Source organism: Macaca fascicularis, chromosome 2, assembly GCF_037993035.2.
Source record: "Macaca fascicularis isolate 582-1 chromosome 2, T2T-MFA8v1.1".
NCBI lineage: Eukaryota > Metazoa > Chordata > Mammalia > Primates > Cercopithecidae > Macaca > Macaca fascicularis.
In genome coordinates this window covers 132,132,681-132,143,951 of record NC_088376.1, presented here as the reverse complement: position 1 = coordinate 132,143,951, position 11,271 = coordinate 132,132,681, and the positions used below count along the sequence as shown (strand labels likewise).

General features: G+C 39.3%; 1 protein-coding gene across 8 annotated transcripts in view; it reads left to right on the top strand.

Annotated features, from left to right (window-relative positions):
- The first annotated feature begins 574 nt into the window (after positions 1-574).
- Positions 575-11,271, top strand: part of TMF1 (TATA element modulatory factor 1) — a 32,694-nt gene continuing 21,997 nt past the window's right edge. For 2 of the 8 annotated variants that reach the window (XM_065538878.1, XM_015446187.3), the window contains exons 1-5: positions 575-925; positions 4,303-5,513; positions 8,293-8,396; positions 9,024-9,150; positions 9,968-10,073. In XM_065538878.1, the coding sequence (XP_065394950.1) occupies positions 784-925; positions 4,303-5,513; positions 8,293-8,396; positions 9,024-9,150; positions 9,968-10,073 (1,690 nt within the window). In that variant the 5' untranslated portion in view covers positions 575-783. Of the gene's footprint in view, positions 1,299-4,302; positions 5,514-8,292; positions 8,397-9,023; positions 9,151-9,967; positions 10,074-11,271 lie in introns of all 8 variants that reach the window. The other 6 variants (XM_074032660.1, XM_045385893.2, XM_074032664.1 and 3 more) reach the window with 6 other exon arrangements.

The following is an 11,271-nucleotide window of genomic DNA, read 5'->3' as shown; positions in this document are numbered from 1 at the left end:
TTGGAGATTAGGTTTCAACATAGGAATTTGCGATAGACCACAGTATTAGGGGTATTTTGACTGCAGCAATGAGTTTGCTGCTGTTTTGAGAGAGAGGTTGTGCTTTATGCATCATGTGTTCCACGGGTTGGACACAGTGTTCATACGTGATCCTGCCTTTTAGGCAAGCCCAAACAAGTGTTTCTCCTTATAATACCAAGTTAATACAGAGCTTATTAAATATTTGAGACAAAGGGCCAAGAGAAATGTGAGGCCCAAATTTCCCTTTGTAATTATTGCTGGCAAGGTGCAAGCTTTTAGCACGTGAACTGTTTTCCTGGAAAGCACACACATGAAAACTGGAGTATTCCTTCCGGGGAAATCGACCTCTATTGGTAGCCATAGCTCCCCCTTCGCTAAGAACTGCTGTAAGCACGGAATCGCTATCAACAGAAACCCTTCCGCGTTCCTCGGTAACTAAGGGCAACCCAGCGCTCCCGGATGTGACGTCAACGTTCTTGTCTTCTGTTCTTCCGTCTGTCGACCGGACTCTAGGGTGCCAGGTTTGTTTGCTGTGTACGTGGAAGAAGCAGGCGCATGCGCACACGGGCCCCTTCATCTCAGCTGTGCGGGAACGGCAGAGGGTAACATCCCGGGCGCTCGGGAGGCTCTCGGGGTCATGGCCACACGCTGACAGAACTAGCCGAGTGGAAAAGGGAGCCAAGCCGTTCCTCTGCACCCTTCCGCAGGCCTGAGACCTTCCCGCTTGGTGCTGCCGCCGCTACTGCCGGCTGAGGAGGGGCGATGAGTTGGTTCAACGCCTCCCAGCTCTCCAGCTTCGCTAAGCAGGCCCTGTCCCAGGCCCAGAAGTCCATCGACAGGGTTCTGGACATCCAGGAAGAGGAGCCGAGCATCTGGGCCGAGACCATTCCGTATGGAGAGCCGGGTAAGAGAGAGAGGAGCGGGGTTCCCGGCTCTCGGAGGCTGCTGTTCTCCTGATGCAGACAGGTTAAGTGGTGTAGAGAGGGGTCCTTCCTTGCTGAGAGAGTTCTCTGGAAGTAATTTCTCCCCGGCCCATTCCCTAATGCTGCTTCAGCCTCCAAGTCGGTCTTTGCCGTTTTCCTGAGGGAAAACCCAGCCCCAGGTTCCCCCTTGTCTTTGGTCGTGGGTGCGAGGCTTGTGGACTTCGATGACAGGGGACTTGGTTGATTGGTCTTGCCCTCAAGCCCTCCCTCGACGCAACTTCCAAGCACAACCTTCCCGAACCTGAACCTCAAAGTGCCTCGCGTCTCCTGCACTGTTGGGATCCAAGATCTGAAGTACGTAAATCATCAGGGAAGGGAAGAACAATCGCTAACATTCCGTGAACATTTCACGCTTGGTAGCGCCTAATGTGGTTTTATGTTGTTGTTGAGACGGAGTCTCACTCTGTCTCCCAGGCTGGAGTGCAGTGGCGCGATCTCGGTTCACTGCAACCTCCGCCTCCCAGGTACCAGCGATTCTCCTGCCTCAGCCTCCCTAGTAGCTGGGATTACAGGCTCCCACCACCATGCCCGGCTAATTTTTGTATTTTTAGTAGGCACGGGGTTTCACTATGTTGGCCAGGCTGGTCGAACTCCTGACTTAAGGCGATCCCCCGCCTCGGCCTTCCAAAGTGCTGGTATTACAGGCGTAAACCTGTAATGTGCTTTTTTATGGCCTTCTCATCTTCAGAACGACTCCCAGAGTGAGCTTAGTTTATATCTGTGTTTTACATAAGAGGAAAATGAGGCCCAGAATGGCCAAGTAACTTGCTCTAGGTCACACGGAGGATGAGGATTAGAATGTGCTGGAGATATTACCCAAGGAATGTGTGATCCAAGATTTTTGGATTGTATCACATTTTATTTCTGAATAGCCAAATCTCTCTTGCAGTTTCATTGAGCTTAATCTTTCAGGGATCTTCATTCAGTTGCTTTTGACTCTTAAGTCTAAGGAGCAGTTTAGCATTTGATGTGTGGGGTAAAGATTTGCAGGTGTGGGGGATGTGAACCTTTGTGTGAAAAAGGATAAGAGATGTGCTTGACTACTCCTTTCTGGTTTCTGTTCTTAATTTTACATCAGTGAAAAGTCAGGACCTAAATTTGAGGTACCTCATTTTAAGGCATTTTAGTCCATGTGTGTATGTCATGATCCTCAGGATGCCATATAACCTTGCTGGAGTAACTGTTTTTTTTCATATGTGCCCCAGTTAATTAGAATTACTAAACTTTAGACAAGAAAGAATATAGGTTTTATATGTAAGGATATTTGTTTTCTGAAAATGACCACAGTCTTCAGAATGGTATAATTTTGATAGATGCCAGATAACCCTGGGATTATATAAAGTATTCTCCAAGAGGCAACATTAATTCCTGTCATCCTTTGAATGTGTTTAAATTAATCAGACATAATCTTGGTTGTTCATTTGCATCTTTAATTTTGATTTTCTCTGGTTTGGATATATTATGCAAATGGATGTGTAGAACTATGCCTCCAAACTGAAGTTTTCTACTTACTTTTCATCCTAACTGAAGTCATATATATATTTACATATATATATTTGGTTTTGAAGTCATATATATATTTACATATATATATTTGGTTTTTTCCTTGAGACAGAGTCTGGCTCTGTCATCCAGGCTGGAGTGCAGTGGTGTCATCTCTGTTCACTGCAGACTCTGTCTCCTGGGCTCAAGTGATTCTCCTGCCTCAGCCTCCTGAGTAGCTGGGATTACAGGTTTGCGCCACCACACCTGGCTAATTTTTGTAATTTTAGTAGAGACAGAGTTTTACCATGTGGACCAGGTTGGTCTTCAACTCCTGACCTCAGGTGGCCCGCCCGCCTCAGCCTCCCAAAGTGCTGAGATTACAAGCATGAGCCACTGCGCCTGGCCTGAAGTCATATTAAAGGATAGATTCTACTGTAAGGCTTGATAGTTTTGAGAAGCTTTTAGTTACTTGTGCTCTCTCCACCAACTTCTAATTGTGAATATTTTGTTCAGCCACATTTTAATTTGGAAAAGAAAACATTTTTAAAGAAATGCTTTAAATATTTTAACAAATATACCATTTTTAAGATCCTGATTATGCCATTTTTAAAAATCAGGATTTTAATAGTAGCTATTTGTATGACTGATATGATAATTACCTTTTTCCCCAAGAAAATAGTCATTTTCTTTGCAGTATTTTTTTAAAAACCCTAGTGTCAACTACCTAGATCTATGTCAAAGAGCAATAGTTCTTAAAAACACATTTCTGAAATTCATAATGACATTGTAATTTCTGACATAATTTAGAATTTGAGAACAAAACCTCCTCTTAGAGTGGGCTTGGAGAGTGGAATTTAGAAAATCAGCCTGTGATTAAGTGGATGAAAATGAATTTATTCTCTAAAACTTACCATTCCCATCAGTTTAATTTGATCTTCGCGAAAGAACATTTCTCACCAGCATCTTGGTTTGAGGCTTTTGTTGTTTTGTTTGTTTTCGAGACAGGTTCTCGATCTGTCACCCAGGCTGGAGTGCAGTGGTTCGATCATGGCTCACTGCAGCTTCTACCTCCTGGGCTCAGATGATCCTCCCGTCTCAGCCTCCTGAGTAGCTGGGACCACATATGTGGGCCACTAGGCCCACCTAATTTTTAAATTTTTTTTGTAGGGACAGGGGTCTCACTACGTCACCTAGGCTTGTCTTGAACTCCTGGGCTCAAATGATTCTTCTAGTGTTGGGATTAGAGGTATGAACCTCCATACTCACTGAGTTCAGTTTTTGAGTGTTGCCCTTTGTCTGCCTCTTAACTATATTACTGATATTACAAGTAAAAATTAATATGAAACTGACTGAATAGGTAGGGTAATTTTTCAGTGACTGCACATGGCCCTACATATTCAGTCAGTTTCATATTAGTTTATTTCATATTGATAAGTAAAGCCTCTTATTATGAAATCAATCATAGGTATCTTAGACTTTCTGTGGGTTATAAAACATATACTGTTACTTCCTTAATTTGTTGTAGGGAGGAATAACATACTTGCATCTGGTAGTCCAGGCCAGACCCAGTCTTTTGTCTGTGCTCCTCCTTCCTCTCAGGTAGACTCACACCAGTTTTCTTCTTTAAGTCCCAGTATTAACTTGGAAACTACTTAATGATCTAGTAAGCAAGGAGTTTAGCAGGTGCAAATTATAGGTATTTCATAGGGTATTTTTTTTCTAAATTTATATTTATGCTGATTTATAATGATGAATGAAATATTAATGTAACATATATGTGTTTTTTTTTTAAATATTTACTTTTTTATCAAAGGAATAAGTTCGCCTGTCAGTGGAGGATGGGATACTTCAACCTGGGGGTTGAAATCAAACACTGAACCTCAGAGTCCACCAATAGCCTCTCCTAAAGCAATCACAAAGCCAGTTCGGAGGACTGTGGTTGATGAATCTGAAAATTTCTTCAGTGCCTTTCTCTCACCAACTGATGTCCAGACCATTCAGAAGAGTCCAGTGGTATCAAAACCTCCAGCAAAATCACAACGACCAGAAGAAGAAGTGAAAAGCAGCTTACATGAATCCTTGCACATTGGACAGTCAAGAACTCCTGAAACAACTGAGTCACAAGTAAAAGACTCTTTGTGTGTTTCAGGGGAAACTCTGGCAGCAGGTACTTCATCACCTAAAACTGAAGGCAAGCATGAAGAAACTGTTAATAAAGAATCGGATATGAAGGTGCCAACTGTAAGTTTGAAAGTATCTGAAAGTGTAATTGATGCGAAAACAACTATGGAAAGTATATCTAATATGTCTACACAGTCTCTCACAGCAGAAACAAAGGACATGGCTTTGGAACCTAAGGAACAAAAACATGAAGACAGGCAGAGCAATACACCTTCTCCTCCTGTTAGTACCTTTTCATCAGGTACTTCTACCACCAGTGATATTGAAGTTTTAGATCATGAAAGTGTAATAAGTGAGAGCTCAGCGAGCTCGAGACAAGAGACTACAGATTCAAAATCAAGTCTTCACTTGATGCAGACATCTTTTCAGCTTCTCTCTGCATCTGCTTGTCCTGAATATAATCGTTTAGATGATTTCCAAAAACTCACTGAGAGTTGCTGTTCATCTGATGCTTTTGAAAGAATAGACTCATTTAGTGTACAGTCATTAGATAGCCGGAGTGTAAGTGAAATCAATTCAGATGATGAATTGTCAGGCAAGGGATATGCTTTAGTGCCTATTACAGTTAATTCTTCAACTCCAAAGTCTAAAACAGTTGAATCTGCTGAAGGAAAATCTGAAGAAGTAAATGAAACATTGGTTATACCCACTGAGGAAGCAGAAATGGAAGAAAGTGGACGAAGTGCAACTCCTGTTAACTGTGAACAGCCTGATATCTTGGTTTCTTCTACACCAATAAATGAAGGACACACTGTGTTAGACAGGGTGGCTGAGCAGTGTGAACCTGCTGAAAGTCAGCCAGAAGCACTTTCTGAGAAGGAAGATGTTTGCAAGGTAACTCTAGTAAGTGGAAGGGATTTTTAGATGTGCTTTTCAGAGATTAAATCATTTGTTTTAAAATATATTTTCATCGATGCATGATAATTCGTACAGATTTAAAAACATAGGCTTTTGCCATTTCAGTGTAGCATTAAGGACCTTGAAGTTGAACAATTGTTAATATAATTTGAAATTTCTCCAAGGCAATTATGGTAGAATAAGTTGATACTTCAATATAGTTAAGCATGAAAATTTTCATCTTACATCTTTATTGTTGAGTCCTTATCACTTTCAAATTCTGTTATGCTCATTAGTATGTCAGTTTGCAAAGGAATATTTTCTTACATTAACATGTATCTTCACCTCCTTTGCAGATGGATGTGCCAAAAAAACCCTAAATGTTATGGTTTTTCTTGTATCAGAATTTGTTTTTGCAAGTTTACATTATTTGTAGCAAATATTAAATGATAATTTAAGATTTTTATTATTGGTGCTTTTCTGTTATTAGTATTTTCATTCATATATAAGGAGTGTATATCCTTATATTGCTTCAGTTTGTTTTCTGTTTATGTTATTTTTGAGATCTATTGATAGCTATATTTCACATGAACAAGAAAGAGAAATGTCTAAGGAACAAAAGCATTGCTTAGGAGTAACAAATTGCTTCTACCCAATACATATGAAAAGAAAGTGATATAAATTCTTTAACTAACATTAAGTCCTAGTTTTGGTTTTTACTGTGATTTTTAGATATAGAAATTGAGTTGGATCTGGCATCTTTAATAGACTTCTGAGATGTAGGATGTCTTGAAGAAATGTCCTGTAAGTGCCATGTATTGAATTACTTAATTTTTTTTTAAAGTGCCAGATTCTGTTATTCAGGTTAAATATTCACAAACAAAAATGCTGTGCAATAATATTTCAATTAGTAATAGCTATGTACTGCAAGATTATAATAGGAGTTTGAATTCTTAGGAACCAGCACTAATTACTATCAGATATTTTTGAATTTCAGTGTATTTAAGAAGGTAAGTGATTTCTAAGTTCATCTAAACCAAACTCAGGTAAGACTTCATTTTTTTAAGTCCAAAAAGGAACCATTCCTACTCTTTTTATACTTAAGTTTATCACTGTTTGAGCAGGACCTAAGGAATGAGACATTCTAAGCATTACTTTTTGTTTAGCTTTATACTGATACATTATGGAGATTTAAAAATTCTTATGAGTTTTCTAAAATTACTTTTAGTATGGATGTATGTATGTATGAATGAGACAGGGTCTCTCCCTATTGCCCAGGCTGGTGTGTAGTGCTGCAACCACGGCTCCCAGGGTTTCTCTCTGTTGCTCAGGCTGGTGTGCAGTGGTGCGATCACGGCTCATGGCAACCTCGACCTCCTGGGCTCAAGCAGTCCTCCCACCTGATCCAATCTAGTAGCTAGGACCACAGGCTCGCACCACGCTGGGCTATTTTTTTGATTTTTAGTAGAGATGAGGTCTCACTGTGCTGCCAGGCTGGTCTTGAACTCCTGGGCTCAAGCAGTCCTCCCATCTTGGCCTCCCAAAGTGCTGGAATTATAAGCATGAACCTGTGTCCAGCCCTACTTTTATTTTATTTTATTTATTTTTTGAGACGGAGTCTTGCACTGTCACCCAGGCTAGAGTTCAGTGGCGCGATCTTGGCTCACTGCAACCTCTGCCTCCCTGGTTCAAGTGATTCTCCTGCCTGAGCCTCCTGAGTAGCTGGGACTACAGACACGTGCTACCATGCCTGGCTAATTTTTGTATTTTTTGTAGAGATGGGGTTTCACCATGTTGGTCAGGCTGGTCTCGAACTCCTGAACTCAAGTGATCTGCCCTCCTCCGCCTACCAAAGTGCTAGGATTACAGGCATGAGCCACTGTGCCCGGCCTCTACTTTTATTATTTATTTATTTATTTTTATTTTTTGAGATGGAGTTTCGCTGTTGCTCAGGCTGGAGTGCAATGGCATGATCTTGGCTCACTGCAACCGCCGCCTCCTGTGTTCAAGCGATTCTGCAACCTCAGCCTCCTGAGTAGTTGGGATTACAGGTGCCCGCCACCATGCCCAGCTAATTTTTGTATTTTTAGTAGAGATTGGGTTTCGCCATGTTGGCCAGGCTGCGCTCAAACTCCTGACCTCAGGTGATCCACCCACCTTGGCCTCCCAAAGTGCTAAGATTACAGGTGTGAGCCACTGTGCCCGACCTACTTTTATTTTTTAAATGCAATATATCATATTTTAAAAAGGATACGTGTTTCAGGTAAAGAATAATACAGAAAACAGACACTCGTGTATCCACAACCTAGCTAAGATATAGAGGCTTTAAATTCCCTCTTTGACCTCTTTTGATTGCGTCCATCTCCCTTCTTTTGATGTATACACAGATTATTCCAGATTTTTGCTATTACCAGGAAGCTGCAGTAAGTATTCTTATACATGTCATCTACTGCATTTATGCAAGAATTTTCTCCTCTAAGTTATACCTAAAAGTGAAATTTTCTATATCAAAGAGTGTGTAGATCCCCAACTAGATATTGCCTAATCATTTTCCCAAGTGGTTTCTCAACTTACACTCCCACTAGCTATTTGATTGTACTTACTTTTACTCTCCTATCAGCTGCCTAAGAGTTCTTCTTGTTCTGGATCCTCTGTGTTCCTCATATTGTTCTTAATTGTTTTTATGAGATAAAGCTGTTTTCTTTGTTACAGTGATACAACTGCATGTAAAAATGGTCTTTTTTAAAGCTAAGTGTTCTGATTTTTATGTATTCGCCTTATCCAGACAGTTGAATTTCTGAATGAAAAGCTGGAAAAAAGGGAGGCTCAGTTATTATCTCTTAGTAAGGAGAAAGCACTTCTAGAAGAAGCTTATGATAACCTGAAAGAGTAAGTATTCTGCAAATGTGAATAATGTTACACATTTTCTGGAAGCCTGTATACTTTGTACATATTTAAGAATGTTTTTGAAATTAAAATGTTTTGTAATTTTATCATTATTGAAAGTTGTATGGCTTTCAAGTATAACCCTAAAGATTCCTTTTCTCTTTTAATTGTCTTTACCATATTACCTTTGCCGTTGAAGAGAGTCGTTTTGCAAAAACTGCAAAACTCTCTCCTTTCATTTTTAGTCTTTTAGTATTAGAGATTTAAAACATGTATTTAAAGAAAACTGTATTATACAATAACACAGTTTTGCTATAAGGAGCTCATTGGGAAAATGGGACTTAAGAAGATTCAGAATTGAATCATTGTATTTACTTTTCTCTTATTTTTGCATGTCAGATATTGGTGACATTTTCACTTTCTAACAGGTTTTCTTTGAGGTGTTTCAAAATAAATTTAACAAGGGAAATTTCCTTATTTTTTTTCTTAGAAGTTAATAGGCCTTAAACTGTTCTATTTTAATAAGGTATATGTCACAGAAAAGTTATCTTCCTTTTGAGAATTGAACTAATATATACCTTTGGGATATGTAAACACCATCCTCATTCTCAAATATTATTTTAAATTTAGTGAAATGTTCAGAGTGAAAGAAGAAAGCAGTAGCATTTCTTCCTTGAAAGATGAGTTTACTCAAAGAATTGCAGAAGCAGAAAAGAAAGTTCAACTAGCCTGCAAAGAGAGAGATGCTGCTAAAAAGGTAATTGAAATGTAAAGTAATATTAATTAAACTCTATAGAGGCATAGATTTTTGAGGAGTGCATTCATCATATTTTGATATTGGAAAAAAGAGAAGTAAGGTGAAAAGGATATCATCTATTAACATTTAAATTGTAGATTTTTGGCTAGGTGTGGTGGCTCATGCCTATAATCTCAGCACATTGGGAGGATGAAGTGGATTGATCACTTGAGCCCAGGAGTTAGAGAGCAGCCTGGGTAACATGGTGAGACCCTGCCGCTCCTAAAAAATACAGAAAGTTAGCTGGTCATGCTGGTGTGCGCCTGTGGTCACAGCTACTCAGGAGGCCGAGGAGGGTGGATCGCTTGAGCCCAGGAGTTCAAGACCAGAGTAGGCAACATGGTGAGACTACATCTCTACAAAAAATACAAAGATTAGCTGGCCATGATGGCAGGCGCCTGTGGTCACAACTACTCAGGAGGCTGAGGTGGGAGGATCACCTGAGCCTGGGAGGTTGAGGCTGTGGTGAGTCGTGATCGTACCACTGCACTCCAGCCTGGGTGACAGAGTAAGATCCTGTCTCAAAAAAAAGGAGTTTATTCCCATTTATATTTTCATATTAAAACTTGCTTGTATATCTGAATTTAGGTTTTGTATATCATTTTCAAAGCTGTTTTCTTAGTCTTAGTTAACCAAGGTAGTAGATTAACTGAACAAAACTTACAGATTTTTATTGAGAATGTGATTATGGATAGCTTCTTTGGATGAGGGAAAAATGAGAACTGTACTTAGAGTGAAAGTAATTCTTTATGGTATTCACAGATTTCTTTTTTATTAGGAAATCAAAAACATAAAAGAAGAGCTTGCCACTAGATTAAATAGTAGTGAAACTGCAGACCTTTTGAAAGAGAAAGATGAGCAGATCCGAGGGTTAATGGAAGAAGGTGCGTAAAGTATTTGATTGACTATGTAAGAAGTTCTTGCCACATAACTAGCTGATGCTTCCTAATTAAAAATACTGAAAGCAAGGAGGGTTTGGACGTAAACCATAAAAATAGTAGGTGACAGTTTACAGAAGAATGAGGAGTAAGATATATTGAGACAGAGATATGTGTTTCTAGCTTTTGTTTTTAGGGAGTAAAAAAAAATAAATCCCTGTAAAATTGACAGAAATTTGTGTGCTGCCCTAAGAAAACTTTAAACAGATCTTAAGAGCCTGTCATTTAAACCAAGACATTCAAAGTGTATAATTCTGGGATTTATAGCTTGGCTACTATATGATACTGTATTGTTCTGGCATTTGATAGTGAATTTTTCATTGTACTGTTTTAATTTTTAAATTATTAAGCACTTTTGTCTCTGAAAAGATTTAAAATTAACAGGGTTGGCTGGGTGTGGTGGCTCATGACTGTAATCTCAGCACTTTGGGAGGCTGAGGTGGGTGGATCATTTGAGGTCAGGAGTTCGAGACTAGCCTGGCCAACATGGTGAAACCCCGCCTCTACTAAAAATACAAAAATTAGCCAAGTGGTAGTGGTGCATGCCCCTAATCCCAGCTACTCGGGAGGCTGAGGCAGGAAGATTGCTTGAGCCTGGGAGGTGGAGGCTGCAGTGAGCCGAGATCATGCCACTGCACTCTACCCTGGGCGGCAGAGTGAGGCCTTGTCTCAAAAAATGAAATAAAATAAAATTAACAGCATTATAGAAATTGAAGATCTATTCATGAAATAAATCATTACAAATGGACACTGAATTAATTTCTTCATGTAATATCCTGGAAGACAGGAGGTTTTGGAAAAGGTGGTCAAGTGAATCTCTCTTTTTACTTCTCTTGTTAATTAAAGTTTTTGTAGTTATAAGAGTAATACTTGCTACTTGTAGAAAGTTTTGAAGTTATAGGAAAATATATGAATAAAGAGGAAAAGTAGATTATAATTCAATATTATAAGGAACTATTAATTTTTTCTAGTTTTAATGCATTTTTCCATACATTTTTAAACATAGTTAAGATCATATATTTAATTTGCAATCTTCCTTCTCTTATATGTCTCTATGCCATTAAATGCTTTTTATCATTATTAATGGCTACATTAAAGTCCATTATATGAGTATACCATAATATGTTTTACTGTTTCTAATGCT